The sequence below is a fragment of the Lathyrus oleraceus genome, chromosome 2 (assembly GCF_024323335.1).
Source record: "Lathyrus oleraceus cultivar Zhongwan6 chromosome 2, CAAS_Psat_ZW6_1.0, whole genome shotgun sequence".
Classification (NCBI taxonomy): domain Eukaryota; kingdom Viridiplantae; phylum Streptophyta; class Magnoliopsida; order Fabales; family Fabaceae; genus Lathyrus; species Lathyrus oleraceus.
This window is the reverse complement of record NC_066580.1, coordinates 242,073,260-242,093,341: the sequence shown is the minus strand read 5'-3', so window position 1 is coordinate 242,093,341 and position 20,082 is coordinate 242,073,260. Positions and strand designations below refer to the sequence as shown.

Genomic DNA, 20,082 nt, shown 5'->3' with positions numbered 1-20,082 from the left:
AAAACAAAGCAAAAGCAATACTAACGTCTAATTAAATAAAAACCAACATTTAATTTCAAGTCATTTACTTTTATGCACTTTAATTTTTAAGCTTTTTAATTCATTTGCCATTAATAATACCATTCAATTTATTTACTTTAATGTTATTTTCACTTTGCCCACTTGGGCCATATTTTGTGATACATTGTGTTTGTATATACTTGTTTGTTTGTTTGGTCTTTTGACCTTAAACTACATAATAAGAACAAAAATCCTAAAAAAACATCTTGTGTGGACTGTTGGTTTGATATGAGACTATTGGACTTAGACTTTAGGCAACATTCCCTATGCAAAGGACTTGGCCAATGCCAACTTTCATGAAACCAAGTGCTTGTGAAATGAACATTCATCTGATACAATATTGAAGATCCATTTGAGTTCATATGCAACATGATCATTGTGAAGCTATTATTTTGAACCTGTGTCTCATGCCATCTTTGAAGTCATCTGATACATGGAGAATTTTGAAGAAGATCATGGAGTTGTTAAACTTGGATGTGGCTATCTTTATTTTGATGCCTTGCTCTTCATCTTGCTATTTGTGTATTGATTTTGCTTGATTCTAAAGTCCAAGGGAAATTTGGATTTCTATATGACACTCTTGTCTATTGGATTGCAGCTCATTGGTCAGATCTTTTCAAATCTCAACTTTTAAATTTTGCTTAGGATTAGTCTCTTCCTCTATTCCCCACTTTTTTAATTTCAAAATATTTCCCTCCCTTTTTAAAAAAAATCTTCTTTGTTTGTGTTTGCTTTCCAAACTTTGACCATATTGCAAAATTAGAAACTTTAGCCTTATGTCATTGCATTTTCAAACTTCTTTTCTTAAACAAACTTGTAAATAAACTTAACTATACTTGACTTAAAATTTCAAAAGCCAAAAAGAATTAACACTCATTCAAATCATTTTAGGCCTTTTTTGCCTTTATTAAACTTAAAATTTTGTTTAAAACAATGCACTCATTTTGAAATTGATACCACGAACTACGAGGTTTCGATCCCTCATTTTTATGTTGGTACGTAGGCACAAGTCCGAAGGTCTTGTCAAACACAAAAAATATAATTAATGAATTCTTTTCTCATCCCCTCATTTTATTTATTGCAAACATCATTTGTACAAAAACACATATCACACAAGAAAGGGCTCCCTAGGAGTACCTATGACACTTTGGATGCTAACACCTTCCCTTTGTGTAACCAACCCCCTTACTTGTAATCTCTCTGATTTTATTAGTTTTGATTTGAAAACTTCTTATCTTTTTTAGTTTTGTTCGTACTTTTCTCTTTTCCCTTGGAAACAATAAAAGCGCGGTGGCGACTCTGATTTTATTGACGTCTAGCTTATCCATAGCATGATGGTCATGAATTTATCGCTACAACGTCCCTTGGACGACATAGCCTTCTACTTTTGATGGTTGACTTGTGAGTCACACTTGATGTATTCAATCTTCCTGAGATGGTTATGCACCAGTTCTTTATTCCAAGACCTCCCTCTGTGTCTACTCCTCTGATAGTCCGCCGCAGAGATCTTGATGTCATACTCGATGATTTCTATAATCATTTGGTACCAGATGATGCATGTAGTGTGCCAGGTGGTGATCCATGGGTTTTTGTATTCAACTATATGTAATGGTTTTAGAATGTATCTCACCCTTACATGACACCAAATGCCGCAGGAGCACCACCTAATCCAACTCATCAGGAGATATTAGAAGAGGAGTTGGCGAAGGAAGACCACGCCCAAGACATGTTGTCGGCTTGTTGGCGTATTACGACGTTTGCGAGATATGCCATCGAGATAGGGGATTTTGAGGAAGACAGTTCTGGTATGACCACCATATAGGTCATCTTAGCTGTGACACATAATGCCTTGCAGTACATACGACAGAGGAGAAACAGAAGGTTAGATATACACAATAATTTTTAATTTATTTATATTTTGATAACAATTGTATTATTTGTATTTTATGAACAAACTATATAAAGTCTCACATTTTCGATTAATTGATTAATGTTTAAATTTGTATCATTGTTTATATATATATATATATATATATATATGGTATTATGATATCCTTAATATAAAATGTCTAAAATATAAGTTGGCATAAAAAATATCAATTTTAGAACAAATTGTTGCATAGGACTAATGTTCTAAGTTCTTAAAGATTTTTTGGAGATGCACTTCTCAAAATATACATCTCAAAATAACAAAATTGAGTTTTCAAAATTGAGTCTCCAGATATACATCTCAAAATAACAAAACTGAGTTTTCAATGTGTTTATTTCCATCACTTGGAGTAGATAAAGTAATACTTTAAAATTTTATCATAATTTATAGTAAGCAAAATTCAAGAGTTTTCACTGTGTTTATCCCCGCCACTTAGAGGGGATAAAGTAATACCCTAAAACTTTAGGATCTGATCTAGCCTAGTCTATTTGCATCCTATAAGCTAGAAAACCAAACAAAATCATTACAAAAGTTCAGAAGAGATGTGTTGAGATCAACTTTAAGAAGAAAAAAAATGATAGAACAAATGGAAGAGTTCCATATCTAAAGATACCAGTATGCATATCTTAATAAGCATTTTAGCATTATACTTAAATAAATAAAATGACTCACATTCTGATAAAGGAAAATAGCCAACATGCGACAAAGAAAAAAGTTCAGTCTAACAATGTAATCACTAATTACTTAGAATGCAAAACTTAAAATGTTCTCCCACTAGAAACAAAACTAACCACTCAAAACAAATCTTCTACATATTACAAACTATACCAAAGAACCCCAAAACACTTCAAAGAAATGCAAAACAAAAATCAAATGTAAACACAGAAAGACAACAACGCAGTAATGCAGAAATGGGTGAAAACAGAGCCAAAAACAAAAAAGATATGTGTTCTGTGACCTTTGATTTTGATTGGAATATTTGCCCTCTGTATCCAGTCCTATTCTTATATTATATGTGTCTGATAAATACAAAGCCTCAGTGATAAGGCATGACATTCCATCACAAATCAATGTTCGTTACAAGCCTAATCAATATTCTCACACTAATGAAATGACTACATATATCAGCCATATAAGTAGAAGAGCAAAAATAAAATATAAGGCATTGTAAGCCAATAATCTTTATTTGGTGTAGAAAATCAAAATAGGAAAGACACAATGTATACAGAGCATGTGAAATTTTTCTATATGCAATCAACAAACTAAGTTACATCAAATATCAATAGAAGATCGAAATCAGATCCAGTAGACCTTTTATGAGGTAATATTACATATCATTTTTTTATTCTACCCAACTTTTGGTTGCACTACACCAGCATAGAAAGAATAATAAAATTATCATCATAATAATAAATAGCTTAAAATTTGCAATGACAGAGAAAGCATAATATCATGTAAAGAACTTTATATAGACAAGAGCTTCCTCATGTTGACAAGCTGTTAAGGGGTGCTGTCAATTTTCAGACATGATTCACTTTTGTAAGCATCTTATATAAACACAACATCATGTAAAAGAGTAGTTTACAATCAAGCCATAATACCTGAAATGCCAAAACTAGAAGACACATTTTAATTAGATAACCTCTTTCCAATAGTTTTAACATTCCTCTACTATTTCAGCTCTCTCTGCCGAGAAATGCTCGAGAAAGTCTTAACAAACACAACTTCAAAGTCAATATACACAGTGTACACACTCATGCTGCTGAACATAGATGTTATCAAGTTGGTCATGTTTATAGTGCACCAGTTCCTTATGAATTTAACCAAAATAGTTGTATCATGTGTCTATACAACTTTTCAAAAGGCATTTCAACATCAACATCAATAGAAGAGTGTTTTCCAACATGATAAAGAACTAAAATAACATATATATTCCTAAGATGAAATTGAAATTGAATCAAGAAGGCTTGACATATGTATTGTCTTCTCTAAACTTTGCGATTTGACTCCGAATCATTAGCTCGACATGGGGTTGAACAAACATGTGAGTACTATCCAAGACATGTATTATGAACTTGTCACATGCAGGCATTGAAGCATTCATATTTATGATATATTGAGCCATAGGTATGTCACTGCACAATAACAACAAAAAAAAATACCTATTATTACAAATTAGATGCTAATAAAGATCAAGTAGGTGAAAACCCCTAAAATATTGTAAATGGCAACAAAATTGCAAGAAAAAATCAACTTTCAGGAAAGAAGGGGCCGTTTGTTTTGGTTTTTTTTAAAAATGATTTTTATAGTGTTATATATTTTAGTGTAAAAAAAATTTACAAAAAAACTTTTCATAAAAACTTCAAATGAAAATTTTGTTTACATAGTTATTCTTAAAATTTTATTTTAGGTACTTTATCATTTTATGGAAACTTTTTTTTGGATATCAAAATTTCAAAAAATCACTTAATTTTGAAGCTATTTCAAATAGCTTTTTCTAAAAATCATTTTTGAGATATAACTTTTTTAAAAAATTGTGATTTTAACTATGTTTTGATCTAATGTATATTTATGTTATACAATGAACAATTCAATCTTTTAATATAAAAAAAATAAATTTAGAAAAACTTGTAATATTTTGAAAAATATTTTTGCAAAATCCATTTTCAAAAATACAAAGAAAAAATTCATTTTTTTAAAGCTAAAACAAACTGGCCCAAGGTTTGAAATTGAGTATTTGGCATAGAGGAAAAAGGTGATTAAAATTGAAAGGAAAGAGTGAGTGATAGGAAGAAACCAGGAAATGAAGACGCCTTTTGTTGCATTGACCATGATAATGGCTGGAAAGATAGTAATAGAAGAATACAGATCTGCTGCAGGCAATTCTTTTGCAGGGCGGCTCCGGCAGGTATTCCGGCCAGTTGAGAGAGCAAAGCAGCGGCGCCTCCTTCTTTTTCTATGCGATGGATTGGAACTGCCGAGTTTTATTGTTTGTTATTTAGGGATTTTCATACCCGGATGACACGTCAATAAAAGCAAACTTTTTTCATAAAAAATAAAATAAAATTTAAATGCACTTTTATCATTTATTTTAATTTTTGGATTAATAACACTTTTATCCTTTGTCAAGTGAATTTTTTTTTAAATAATAATTTTTTTTAATTAAAATTCTAAAACAACTATTATTTAAAAATATTTATCAAAATAACCATTTTTTCAAAAATATATAATAAAGGTATCAGGTGCATTGACGCATCCAACAAAAATATTATTCATTGATGCTACATGCACTGGCGCATCCATGACCATGACGCCACTACGAGTGACACATGCATGTGTAGGTGCCACATTCAATGGCGCATGCATAGTCCACTTTATATACGCGCCAATGTATGTGTCTACAGCTTTACCATTCCATTTATAAATACACCATCACCCTTCTATAATTTTCCACACATCTTCTTACTATCTCATCCCATTTTTCTTTAAAATATCTTCATATTCATATATGTGCCCATATATTCACAAGAGAAATGCTAATTTAATTTTTTCAACAATGCAGCCTCCGGTGAAGATCTAATGTTGGAATATAGATATGTTCGAACATCTTAACAGGACATTGAACCGCTGGTTAGATGGAGAAATTGCAGAGGGTGAAAAGATTAGAAGAATTCAATAGCTTGATACCACATTCAACCAAAATGGAGAAGTTCGTTTCTAGGTGAATGTTAAAACTGACAGAGACATTCACATGATGATGTATACTTCTCACAAAATTGTTTGATGGTTGTAATCACATAGTTATGTTGTTTATTTGTTGTATTTGTTTGTGATGTTATTTTATTGTTGTAGTTGTTTGTGTTGTTGTTTAATTATTGTTTAATTGTTGTTTAAATTATTGTTTAATTGTTGTTTCCAAGTTATTGTAACTGAATCTTATGATATTTATGAAATGAATGTTATTTTTAATATAAAGCAAAAGAGTTACAATTAAAATTATGTTGTTGTGTTTGGTCCAACATTGGGACAGTTTGTATGATTATGATGACCGGGCTGGCGACATGAACTACATAATCTAACCATTTTGTTCGCCGTGTCCATTTCGGTTCGAATACGGGTGCTGTTTGGGTGACAATTTTTCTTTCTTCGTATTATGTCATTGTGTTAGAGAATGTCTCCTTAATATGCATGTCAATAATCCTCTTTTGCTACCACCGAAAAGCTAATTTTGTAAACATTGCAAAGGTTTATGACTTTGTAAACGTCAGATAGTAAGTTGGATTGATATTGTCGAACCTTTGAACATGCCGCTATGGCATAGGAGCAGGGCATACGAAAGGCTTGGAACTTTCCGCAGTTGCACCAACCTCTATCTAGTTCCACTCAATAGTGTTCCTTCGACATGCCTTCATTGTGATCCATCGACTCAACAACATTGTACCAACCTGGTCAAGCACCGTGACAATATGTGTGTTAACTTTGGCAGTTTCGTCTTTAATGAATTTCACTGAAGCATCACTGAACAACTGTCCAAATTGTAACACTGAACTCCATTTGGAACGTCTGATCTCAAACAACCCCCCTAGCCTAAAATAGGTTGTTTGGACTAAAGCGGTTATTGGTAGGTTTCAGATGCCTTTGAAGACAAAGTTCATTGATTCCACAAGATTTGTTGTCATGTGGCCCCATCGTTGATCTTTTTCGTATGCCTCAGTCCACTTCTCCAATGGAATATTGTCGATCCACCTTACCGCATTTGCGTTTGACAATCTGATGTCTTCGCGCTAGTGTTTGAAATAAGGTTCTGTTAATTCATATCATGCATTGACAACCTTCTTTTATAATTGTCATACCCCGATTTTGACCCTGAAATTTTTTCATTTTTTCTTTTATTTTTTGCATTTTGCATACATTCATCAGTATAAAACGGATTTTAATATCTTGACTTTTTTATTTTTAATTTGATTTTAATTTCGAATTAAGTTTAATTCCAATTGTCAATTTAATCTTAATTGTTTATTTTTACTAATGATTAAAACTCTAATTGATTTTTTATTTCCAAATGAATGTTAGAGTTGATATCCAAGTAATTTTAAATGAATTATAAATTAATTTGATTTTAATTTGGTTTTTACTGATTTGTTATTATTATTTAAATTGATATTTAAGTTAGTTTTGGATTATGCCTAAAAATCCATATCCATTTTTATAATCAAATATCCAAATTCCTTAAACCCACAATTAATCCATAAACCTTTTAATGGAGGTTTTCATTTACTATATTATTTATCCATAAAGAAAAAACAAGTACCAGCGTGGTTCATTTTCTTTTCATGGTGGGATGCAGCACAGACACTGACTGATACATTGTGCAAAGAGATTGGCAAAGATGACCTTACATTAAATGCAAAGGTTTTGACACTAGCTTACAGTCATGATGGAAGTTCCTCATCGGAAAACTGGTCAATTACTTGTACTTCTAACAAAAAAACTCAATATGATGATGCAGTAATTATGACGGTTTGGCTCCATTATAGCAGGGGCTTTACAATCCAGCTTATTTGGCAAAAGGAACAAAACTGGAGAAACTAAAGATACATCAAGATATTGGGAGAAGCTTTACAGCTAAGTCGACCCATTAACAGCAATTCTATATCAGTTCATATGCCAAGATTTTGCACTCTTCTTCAGCTCAATAAATCTGCTCAGGAACTGGCTACTCATATTGGAGACGTTGTGATCAACGAATGCTTCTGCACTCGCAGGAATCCAATTACCATCTCTGCTGCCGCCATATATTTGACCTGCCAACTAGAAGACAAACGATCAAACAGACCCTCGGCAGAAAAATCTACAAATGAACCTACAAAGGAATTTTCTGGATTTGACCGAGAACTATTGGAGAGTATGTAGAATGACCGGTGCTTTTTTCCTCGAAGCGGCCCTCTTCCTCCTGCCAAGCTCCACCTGTTCCAGCCTTTGCTCTCGTTTCTCGTCAAGCCTGTAGCAATACAGTTCTTGGCATTAAACCCGGTCCTATCCAGGGTTGCAGGCAATGCACCTGCAAAGTTAAAACAACAATAAAGCCCACATCAAAACCTGCAGTGCACTAGTTTGAAGACTGAAATTTATGGTGCTATTATAATGTACAAGTTTATGATGTACAGAGTATATAGACATTCTGCACGAGTTTATGGTTTACAAATTTTGCTTTGTCCATCATATGTCTAGATTACAAACTCATTTCAACAGTGATGATGGTGCTTTCATTTTGATTTCGTCTGTTGCTTATGGCATGAACTAATAGCAAGGTAGTCGAATTTCAAGAAATCCCAATTCCAAAGGAGTTCCAACCACAACATGATTTCCATCAAACCACATGGAATTCGGTTAGCATCATCCCATTCCCCATATTGAAACACATGTTGTCAACTCAATGCTAGCATGCCGGCCGTCCAATATTTCAAAACCTGCAAGGAAAAAAACGAAACAGCCTTAGCATCCAACTTTGGTATTCAAAATTGCAAGCCATGTAAGCATGGGCACGTAAGAATAACATTGATTTATCACATCTTACCCGTGCAGTTGAAACTGGAGTTCTTCTAGCTACAGAGCTTCCAAATGAGATTCCAGAGAACGATTATATCAAATATTTTGGACCAGGCTTCTCATTGAAGATTCTGAATGGGCACATAGAAAATTTAAACAGTAAATCGTATCTTAGCACTATAAAAATGCAAGTCTTGGAGAATCTACGCTGCATACAACATGCTCCAAGTGTGCAAATGCAAAACATAATGGCAATGCAAAGACTGTGAGGAAAAATAATTCAAGTCAGTTTGGTAAGTTTGTGGAGATTCAACTTAATAAAAAGGGAAGAAATGAAGGCAGCAAGTCTTACGCAATACAGAGCTTACTCCACCGATGAAGTGATGGCATTGCTTCGGTCGTGGTTGAATACCGAGTTAGAGATACTGCAGTGAATATTATTCACAAGGTGGGCAAACTCTCGTTGATTGATCTTGCAGGGTCAGAGAGAGTTTTTGCCACAGATCAAAGAACACTTAGGTCTCTTGAGGGTACCAATATTTACCGGTCTCTTCTTGCACTAAGCAGCTGCATCAATGCTCTTGTAGAGGGCAAGAAGCACAATCCATACCGAAATTCAAAACTCACTCAGCTTCTCAAGGATTCATTAGGAGGGACTTGTAACACTGTCATGATTGCAAACATAAGCCCAAGTACCCTTTCATTCGGTGAAACCCAAAAACACCCTTCCTTGGGCTGATAAAGCCAAGGAAATTCGAACCAAGGCACCTGATGCAAACGAGGATCTATTACCGGTACCTAAAACAGAAACAGAAAAACGGTAATAGAACGGAACCGAAACCAATGCTCCATTTTCACTGCAGTAACACAGGTAATTAATTAAAGCTGTTAAAATTCAAAAGGAATTCCCAAATTAGCATGAGGACAAAAGCGAAGAGAAAGCAGGAGTCCACATTACCGTTTTCGGTTTTAGCATCAAAATAGGCCGATCCAAGCTGAGCACATGAAAGAGGATTTTGCAGGATGCTCCTTTGAACACCAATTACACTTTTGAAACCCTAATCTGTGAGATAAATAGGAAGCAGAGCGATTCAGAGAGGGAGACGAAAATTTGAGAGGGAGGCGGCCATAAACAAAAAAGGGAAACAGCGAACAAGAGACCACAAACCCTAAAATCCCAAATCAAAAAAACAGTATTGAGGAGGAAGATTTAAGCTCACCTGATTCGTCGTCGCCAAAGGTGAGATTTTCTTTTGTTGAGCATGTGAATTCGAACGAATGTCTGAGTTTGAGAGAGTTTAGTTGGTAACGATTAAGTGAGATTGTGAGTTGAGAGGACGAGACAGAGTTTGAGAGGTGAGTTCGTGAGGGCGATTGGGTTTCTGAGAGAGAGCGATTCAGAGAAGGGGACGAAAAAATGAGAAGGTGAGAGACGGAAGGACACGAGAGAGGAGATTGAAAGATTTTTGTTCATTACTATTTCATTATCACTTTTTATTCATTTATTGTTATTTTAAAATAAAAAGAAAACAAAAAAAAAGCATGCTTTAAATTAGAACTTAATTAGGACTTAATTACCACTGGTATTCCCAATCCATTTCTCTTTTTGAAAAAACCAACAGCCAAGCGGCTGGTTTTTAATTAGGTTAGACTAACTGTTTTTTTTTATTTAGTTTTTTATTTTAATTCGTTTTTTAGTTTATGTTAGTTTATATATTAAGGTTAGCATTAAAATATCAGTTAGTTAGTAAGTGGCCTGGTGGAGGGAAGTGGCTTCTAGATCTTTAGTGTAGTGGGTTCGATACTCCTAGGTGTAGTTTTTCTTTCTTTTAATATTTTCTCTTATATTTATGCTTTATTATTCATATTTCTTTTTTTATTTATTGTTTAATAATATGATTTGTTTTTTTCTTTTAATTGCACCATGCATTCGAAACCATTTTTTAACTTATAAAAATCATATTTTCTCGATTTAATATCGAGCCCTTTTTCACACCCTTGTAAGTCGATTGCTTTTTTAAAGCATCGCCGTCAACCTCACATAGCTTACTCTTGGGCTTTCTTACAATGAGCCGGTTCTCTTGCACTTACACTCATGCATTGCATTATTTGTTGTTTGGGTCCGATTTAATTATTTCATGATTTTTTAATCCCCATTTGACAAAATGTACCCCACTCCCCCGATGTGTAATAATCTTGTACTATTTTATTTCTCTATTGCTTGGTTGTTTAGTTAGATACTAATATAAGAATAAAATCAACAATTTCAAAAAATACAAAAAATATGACTCGATCCAACGTCGAGTACTTTCTCAATAAACGAACCAACTCATTTCTCCCTCCTATTCCATCCCATTTCAAAACTTCATCAAATGCTTGATCCAACGTCAAGCCATTTTTCATAATAAAAACTCAAAAAATATTAATTCATAGTTAAGACCTTTTCAATAAAGATGGAAATGGAACGTGGTGTATACCACGCACTCCTGAGACTAGGATTCGAGATGTATATCTCGCCAATCCTAGCTCTCGCCATCATCCAAGTTTATCCACTTTGTTTTCTTTCAAACACTCATTCAAATTTCTCTTAAACGTCCATCAATACTTGATCTAGGTCAAGTCATTTTCACAACAAAACTCAAAATACCTAATTCTTATTTAACACTTTCTCAATAAAGGTGGAAATGGAACATGGTGTATACCATGCACTCCTGAGGTTAAGATTCGAGACGTATGCCTCGCCAATCTTAACTCTCGTCATCGCCTAAATTTGTCAATGCGGTTTCTTCAAACCCTTTCCCAGTCAAATTCCAAAAATACTTAATTCCTATCTTAACTTTTTTAATAAAGATGGAAATGGAACATGGTGTATACCATGCACTCCTAAGGCTAGGATTCGAGATGTATATCTCGCTCATCCAAGTTCTCGCCATCACTCAAAATACATCCAACCAATCAAATTCTTTTCTCGCCGCCGTGCGATTAATCAAAAATCTTTTTTTATAAATGAAAGGTATCTTGTCTTAAGTGATACAAAATAATGTTTCGGCCACGATTGTTGAGTAGAGATAATGACGCTTTTCCGAATGTAGATTTATAAATCCGTTCGATGTGTGGTATGCGTCCACTCCTCATCTGTTTTGGGTAAAACAATGTTTTCGTCGATTAATACAGGATAGCTTTCGCTAAAATCGACCAACAAACAAACATTTTTCTACCCAGAACTACGTAAGCCTTGATTTCTCTTTTGAGATACGTAGGAGCAGGATTTTTAAATCTTGTCAGGCCCACTAATAAAAAACTTAGGTTTAGTCCTTCGTCAAAAATCCAAAAACATTTTCCTTTCTTCTATTTCTTTCTTTCCCACTTAATAACTTGAAAAGCCTAACATTTCAAACTAACATCAATGCACACAACTGACCTAATGGTTCCCGTTGAGTACAACGGACGTGAGGGGTGCTAATACCTTCCCCTTGCGTAATCGACTCCCGAACCCTGATATTGGTTGCGATGACCATATCTTATCCTTTTCTTTTGTCTTGGGTTTTATCGATATTTCCCCTTTCCTTTTTAGGAATAAATAAAGTTCGGTGGCGACTCTGTTCAGTCCATCATTGCGAGCGTGCGATCGCGCTTCGCTTTGAAGTCGTATCCCCATTTTTTCGAGGTGCGACAGATGGCGACTCTGCTGGGGACAACACCCAATCCTAAGCGAGTCAAGCCTAGTTAGGACGTCTGTGTGCCTTTGTTTGTTTAATTGTGTGGCTTTTCCTTATTTATTGCTTTCTATTATCTTTATTATTATATTGATATATTTGTTGTATATTGGTTCCAATGTGTTGGTATTTGGGTTTTTGATTGCAAACCATGTGGGAAAGACTCTACACCCGAGTCTAGAGTGAAAAAAAACACATAAGGTAGGACGATGGTTGAGTAGTACGGACTCCCGAGGTGAATACTTCGTAAGGGTCGGTACGAGAACCTCACTTAGAGTAGATCCTTTTGCAAATATTGTCGCCCGAGGTGTATACCTCGTAAGCGTCGATGTTTCAAAGGGGTCCATGACTCTAAGGACCTTTTAGAACATTAAACCTTTGGCCAACTAGAAATGATGGTTGCGTAGTATGGATTCCTGAGGTGGATACCTCGTAAGGATCGATACGAGAACCTCGCTCAGAATAGATTCTCCAGATGGAGTTGATGACCGGAAAGTATTTTCCGTAAGCGTCAAACAGTCTTTTGAATCCATGACTCTGAGTATCCTGTCTAGAACCCAGTCGATGGTTGCGTAGTACGGACTCCCGAGGTGAATACTTCGTAAGGGTCGGTACGAGAACCTCACCCAGAATAGATTCCCTTGATGGAGTTGACGACCGGGAAGTATTTCCCGTAAGCGTCAAACAGTCTTGTGAATCAATGACTCTGGGGATCCTTTGTAATAAAGCCCTAGATCATACCCGGTGAGAACCCCGTTTTGGAAAAGCAATCAAATTTATCAGTACCTCGGACTTTTGAACCCGTGTATTGAAGAAAAAACACAAATATGCATGGCTTGCATTGCATTCATCCATTGCATTTGCATCTCATCATAACGCATGTCATTTTCCAGACAAAATACCAAAAAAACTCATCCATCCTTTGTCCGTGATCAGCAAAGTGATTCCTAACACGCGTTTAGAACAAAGAACCATGTCTCAGGAGATGATGGACGAGCTAAGGAAAAGCCAAGAAGCACTGAATGAGGAACTTAATCTTTTGAAGATCCAAATGAGATGGGTCTTGGAAACCCTGCAAGTCTTGTTGGGAAAAGAGGGTCACCCAATATACACTGCTGCAACAAAGAGAGCTACTACGCCACATCCATCTGGTGTTACCCCAAGTCAAGGGAAATGTTATGTGGGAACTCCTCATTTACCAGTATATGGACCTCCCTCAAGGCGTCATCATCAACATCCTCTGGCTATTGCTCCTCAAAGTCACCAAATTCAGGTTCAAAACAAAAATTAGAATCAGAACAAGAGGAACAAGGATCACAATGACTCGATTCCGGTGCCATATAGCAAGCTCTATCCGCAACTGATCCAAAATGCTTTGGTGACCCCTCGAGCTCTCACACCTGTGTCACCGTACCTGCCATGGTACAATCCAAATGCAACATGTGAATTCCATAAAGGAGCATTGGGACATGACTTGGATTCTTGCTTAGCGCTGAAAGCCTTGGTGCGAGGATTGATTAACAAAAAGAGTTTAATCTTTGAAGAAGATCATCCGAAGGTCATGTGCGAATACCATACTGGGACAATGGGGCACTCCATCAAGGAATGCAAGAGTTTTAAGCTCAAGCTAGAAAGACTGATTGACATAAGGTCACCAACACTCAGATAAGATCATTACTGATTTGCCGTTATGGTGTGCCAGATAAGATCATTACTGATAATGGATCTAATCTGAATAACAAGATGATGGATGAGTTATGCGCTGAGTTCAAGATTGCACACCATAATTCCTCTCCTTACAGACCTAAGATGAATGGGGCTGTTGAAGCTGCTAATAAGAATATCAAGAAGATTATCCAGAAGATGACAGTTACGCATAAAGATTGGCATGAGATGTTGCCATTTGCTTTGCATGGTTATCGTACATCTGTACGCACTTCGACAGGGGCAACCCCTTTCTCTCTTGTTTACGGCATGGAGGTTGTGCTCCCAGTGGAGGTGGAGATCCCATCAATGAGAGTCTTGATGGAAGCTAAGTTGACTGATGCTGAATGGATTCAGAGTCGTTATGACCAACTGAATTTGATTGAAGAGAAGCGATTGACTGCCATGTGCCATGGTCAGTTATATCAGCAGAGAATGAAGAAAGCATTCGATAAGAAGGTCAAGCCTCGTGTGTTCCGAGAAGGTGACCTCGTGCTCAAGAAAGTCTTGTCTCTCGCGCCCGATTCCAGGGGCAAGTGGACTCCAAACTATGAAGGTCCATATGTTGTTAAGAGAGCCTTTTCAGGCGGTGCTTTGATGCTTACAACAATGGATGGGGAGGATTTCACTCGTCCTGTGAATTCATATGCAGTCAAGAAATACTTTGCCTAAAAAGAAAAAAGAGTAAGAAAAACAGAATAGCTCGCTAAGTTGAAAACCCGAAAGGGCGGCTTAGGCAAAAATGAGCGTCTCGGTGGAGAACCCGCAAGGGCGATCCAGGCAAAAGTTAGAGACATAAAAAAAAGAATATTTGTATCCCGCTAGATTGAGTACCTCACCCTGGGGAAATCTAGGCAAAAATTAGGGATTTGGCAAGTAACTGCATCCTGATAAGACTTTATGTTCCACAACCGTCTTTTCGTCAGAGATTCTCGATTCGTCGTCAACTGAAGCTTCGAATACATCGAGATTCAAATTGGTAGAGAAAGGATCATTATGTTCAATGTAGCCCTCTTCCAATATATATCACTGATTTCAAATTTGTACAGATCTATGGAGTCTTGCCCTTTGCAGGCTACCATTCCATCAAATCAATTTGAGCTTTTATCCAATTATTTGCACTCTTATTTGTTTCGATTCAACAAATGTTTTGCATGTTTTAATTGATAAAATGTCATTGTTTTAAACAAATAAATTTTTCAATTTGTTGTTTTAAACAAAGTGAACATTCACTATGATGAAAGGATACTCAAGAATTTCTCAGTGCTCTCCCAAGGGTGGCGTGATTTCCAACAGGTAAGACATTTGTTCATATTCCTGGCATGGTTGTATTCTCTTTCTCCAGATTTGTTGTTGGGGTTGTCCCCCAAGCAGAGCCTCTGTTAAGATTTTGTTCCCCAAGCAGAGTGCTTGTTGAAGACTTCGTTTTCTTCTCCAACATTTTTTCTCCCCAGCATGGGTGCTTTCCTTTGGAAGATTCGGTAGTAGGTGGTTTGAGACCCCGGTACCCCATCACTCTCCCCAGTGCAGTCGCCAGCGGAGTTGTTGCTTCTCTCCTCAGCACTGTCGCCAGGGTTGTTGATATGATATACTGCATTTGATGCTATATCTCCCCATCGGAGTGCTTGTTGAGATTTTTACCTCTTATCCCTTCAGCAGAGCAGTGTTTATTTTCCTCCTCGGCAGTTGTGGGTTTATTCTTGGAAGGTTAAGCATTGGGTGGTTGATCCCCAGCTCTCCTCCTTATTCCCAGTGGATTCCCTAGTGGATTCCCCAATGGAGACGCCAGTAGATTTGTGGTATGGTGGATTATATCTGTGATTTCCCCGGAGTCCCCGCCAGAGTTGGTATCCCCAACATAGTCAGGATCCCCGCCAGAGCTGTTTTCCCCAGTGGGGTGGTTGGTGATCTATCATCCATAGATTTGGTTGATCTCCCTGATGCTTTTGATCCCTAGTAGAGTGGCTTGTTGCAGAATCTACTTGTGCGATCTATCCTTCCTCAGTGGATGTTTTCCCCAATGGAATGGCTGACAATATACCCAGTAGAGTTGCTTGTGCAGTTAGATTCTACATGGATGATTTGTTCTCCCTTTGTGGGTTGTTCCCCAGCGGAGTTATTTGGAGTTGCTTTCGTGGCGGTTTTCGCCTGAGCAGTGAACTTTTGTTTCCCAGTTGATGCTGAGAATTCCCCTGCAGATATCTTGGGATTTCTCCTTCTCCCCAACGGATTTGTCTTTGTGGTTGTTTATGCCTGTTGTGACTTTCTGTACCCCAGTTGGGTTGATTGTTGATCCATCACTCAGAGATTTTGTGATCTCTGACCTCTTTTGCCTCCCAGCAGATCTTTGCTTTGTAGCTTGAAGATCTCCAGCAGATTGGCTTTCCAGTTTGGTTATTCCCCTGGAATTGTAGTACCGGGCGTTTGATTCCTGGATCCTGTTTGTGTTAGATATGTCTGTTTTGTCAGCATTCATCAAACATAAATCACGCATATTCATGCATACTTATAAACATTCAGATATTCATGTTGCGTTTTGCCATATACCTTTTGTTTGTTGTCTCTTGCTAATGGGTGATATAGATCTCTTTATAGATCCTCCCCAGGCAAATGTCGGGTGTTTAATCTCTCAATATAGAGTCAGCCCCATAAGCAGAAAGTGTCTGTCTTTCATTCTGCAATTCCCCACTGAGATATATCCTCGTGGATGACGGTTTTTTCCGTGTCCTCCCAACACATATATTGGGATGGATCCTCCTATTGAGTTATATCTTCATTAGGATGAGTCTTGATTCAGTCTGTCTGTTCGGATTGATCCCGAATTGGCTATTTGTCAACTGTTTCTTGTGCTTCCCTGTGGAATAAATGAACGAATTGCCCAGTAACCGGCAATAATTCTTTTTATCCCCAGCGGAATCTTTTGGGCCTCTACCCTTATACCGATAGTTGTAAGTCCTATGTTCCTTTTCCTCTTGGCGGAATTTGTGGTTATATACCTTTTATTCCTCAGCAAGAGTTGGTTGGTTTTCTACCCAGTAGTCGGTGGTCGTAAATCCTAGTTTTTCTGCTCCTCAGCAGTTGGTGGTTTGTTATAAACCCTATTTCTATTTCCCGTGCGGATTTGTGATTTCCTTCATTCCCCACGCGGAGTTGTGGTTTTCTACCCCGTATTCGGTAGATGTAAACCCTTCTTTTTATCCTCATCAGAGTTGTTGGCTACTACCCCGTATTCGGTAGTTGTAAGTCCTATCTCTTTTCCCCTAGCAGAGGTAACCTTTGTGGTTCGTGCTGGTTGATGGTGGATTTTGTGCTGTTGTGGTTTTATCCCCAACGGAGTCTGTGCTTTCTTGTGGATAATTGCCGGATGCTAGCAATTCTATCCCCAGTTGAGTCTTTGGTTTTCTACCCCGTATTCGGTAGTTGTAAACCCTAATTTCTCCTCTTTGCAGAGTTAACCTTGTTGTTCATCCTAAACGATGGTGGTTACTCTTTGTGGTTATCTTCATTCAATATTCGATGTTGATATTCCCTCCTTGCTTCTGGGTAATTGCCGTTTGCTAGCAATTGTGTCCCCAGTAAGTCCTTGTGGATAATTGCTGTTTATGCAATTCATCCCCAGCGAGTCTTCTTTCATTTACCCGTTTGCTTGGTAATGATTGTTGCTCCCTTTGATTGGTCATCATTATATACCTAGTTTTGGTATCCCGATGCCTTTCTTTTCGGTTGATTTATCCTTTATTAACCCAGTAACCGGTTGTGGATAATCTTCCATGCGAGTATGTTATCCACGTTCTGACGGTAATGGATAATATATCTCATGCACTCTTCAGTCGAAGCCTGTTGTGTTTCCTCAGTCGAGTAAGATTCGTTATTTCCTTTTGCGGAATCGAATATTTTGTTTGTTTCTTGGATGATTGCTGGATGCTTGCAATTTATCCCCTGTGAGTTATCTTTCGTTTACCCTGTTGTTGTTGGTAACGATTGTCTCTCTTTTTGGTTGGCCACCTATTATATACCCTGTAACCGGTATCTCTGGTGTCTCTTCCTTTTCGAGTATATTATTCACGTTCTGACGGTAATGAATAATATATCTCATTCACTCTTTGGTTGGAGTCCTTTGTTGATTTTCCCCAGTAGAGTAAGATTCGTATTCTTTGTAGAATCGAATATCCATCCTTGAACAAGTTTGTGTTTTGGATGATGAGTGTCTTGGCATATATACCAATTCACGTCTTCGGTAGGTCACCTATTATATACCCAGTAACCGGTATCCCTGGTGTTTCCTTCCATGCGAGTATATTGTCTACGTTCTGACGGTAATAGATAATATATCTCATGCGAGTATACTATCCATGTTCAAACGGTAATGGATATTATATCTCATGCACTCTTTGGGTTGTTCCCATTTGAGCAAGATTCGTTTTCCCGTTGTGGAGTCGAATGTCCATCCTGTAAGTCGATTTGCTTTTTCAAGCCCTCCTTTCGGATGATGAGTGTTTTGGCATATATACCAATTCACGTTTTTGGTCGGTCACCTATTATATACCCAGTAACCGGTATCCCTGGTGTTCCCTCCTTTTTGCTCCCTATTATGACCTTGGTCCCCTGTGGAGTCAGATTTTCCTGAGTTAATGTACCGTTTTCAGGTCTTTCTCAGATGTTTGGTTGATTGATATCTCTCACCCTTATACCGGTCTTAGATATTCATTATACCTGAGTTGTTACCCTTATACCGGTAACACCTCATTTCTTTGTTGCTTTCCCAGGAGAGTCTCTTTGTTAGAGTTTCTCTAGTGGAGTTTCTTGTGGTGATTCTTACCCTCTTGCTGTATTGGCGTTTTCCCCAATATATGCAATTTTTCCCGGCAGGGAGGTTCTTTGTGAATCTTTTCCCTGGTCCGAGTCCGGATTTTTATCCGAAGTATCCTTTGTGGATAGTTTGAATCAGCTTGAGTCTTTCCAATGGATGTGTTTTCCTTTGGAATTCTTCTTTCCCTAGTGTGAGTCCTTTACTCCCCAGTGAGGTCTCCGGTCCAGTCGTGTCTTGTTCATGTTGTGTCAGTTTTCCCCTAAATTCAGAGTCGTGTCCTGCTCACGCACTCTTTTTCTTTTTCTTATCCCCATGAGAGTCCTGTTAGAGTCTCTGTTCCTGGTGAGTGTATTACTCCGATGGATCGTCTTTTCTTCTTTGTGGATCACTATCCCCCACAGGGTTGTTTCTTTTGCATGCATACATCTGCATCATGAGGTCTCTTAGGGACCAAAATTTGTCTCATTACTGTTATTTAAGCCCATTCTACCACGTCGAGATGAAGATTTCTAAACTTCACTTCTCCGGCTAGAATGACCTTAAATAGGGGCATCTGTAAGACCCCAATTTTGTGCCTAAGATCCCTCATGGCATCATATCATATCATTGCATTGCCTCAAGGATCATTATACACCTTGCCTCCTTCCCTGTGAGTGGGTTATCTTGTTGAGAGTGATTTCTTGATCACCAAGCATGTGTTGCATTTGTATAAAATTGCTTTTCTTGTTACTACTAACCAAAAGTACAAAAATATGTCATCTAACCTTTGTCTTGCAGATGAAGCAATCACAGGTCAAAGCAGTCAAAGGCAGTCATTGAGCAATAGATGGTAGCCATTCTTGAGAATTTGGACCCCACAGTCATTATCAAGACTTCATATGAGCTATGATGTCATTTTGAATCAAAATCCCAAGTGGTGGAGGCTTGAAATTCATCTGAACATTGTCAGGTCATCTGAAGACCTAGAAAGTCAACTGCCAAGTCAACAGTGGATTTGAAGGTGGGAAGTGATTAGAAATACTTCATTCATGTTCAAACAAGTCTCATTTGACATTTCAAACATCAACATTGAAGAAAATAAAGTCAGGTCAAAACTTTCCAAAAATAGAAAGTGACCTATAATTTGAATTTGCCAAAAATGGAAAGGTTTTAACCTAACTTCAACTTCAAATTACATGACCAAAAATGCTTCAAATGAAACTTTGTTGAACATGAAAGTTGTAGATCTTTCTTTCCTATTTCCAAAAAGTCCAAGATCATCAATTTATCATGTGTGGGTAAGGAGATATGATCAAAACTTGACAAAGGATGCT

General features: G+C 37.2%; 1 protein-coding gene and 1 long non-coding RNA gene across 3 annotated transcripts; both read right to left on the bottom strand.

Annotated features, from left to right (window-relative positions):
- Positions 1-3,597: 3,597 nt before the first annotated feature.
- On the bottom strand, positions 3,598-4,929 carry LOC127119024 (general transcription and DNA repair factor IIH subunit TFB5-like). Its single transcript, XM_051049246.1, has 2 exons — positions 4,788-4,929; positions 3,598-4,125 (listed from the first exon to the last, which is right to left on the bottom strand). The coding sequence occupies exons 1-2, from the start codon at positions 4,820-4,822 to the stop codon at positions 3,948-3,950; spliced, it is 213 nt and encodes a 70-aa protein (XP_050905203.1). The 5' UTR covers positions 4,823-4,929; the 3' UTR covers positions 3,598-3,947.
- Positions 4,930-7,370: 2,441 nt separating this feature from the next.
- LOC127119026 (uncharacterized) lies at positions 7,371-10,054 on the bottom strand. Of its 2 annotated transcripts, none has more exons than XR_007802556.1 (4): positions 9,760-10,054; positions 9,498-9,602; positions 8,568-9,396; positions 7,371-8,460 (listed from the first exon to the last, which is right to left on the bottom strand). It is a non-coding gene; the product is annotated as an uncharacterized LOC127119026 (long non-coding RNA). The 2 variants fall into 2 exon arrangements; XR_007802557.1 differs by having other exon boundaries at positions 8,568-9,337; positions 9,760-10,053.
- Between the last annotated feature and the right edge of the window lie 10,028 nt (positions 10,055-20,082).

Excerpts from the sequence above, each read along its gene's own strand:
- LOC127119024 (XM_051049246.1), bottom strand. The coding sequence starts at position 4,822 with ATGGTCAATGCAACAAAAGGCGTCTTCATTTCCTG. Across the intron at positions 4,126-4,787 it reads AAAGGCGTCTTCATTTCCTG|TGACATACCTATGGCTCAAT; the intron begins GTTTCTTCCTAT and ends GTTATTGTGCAG.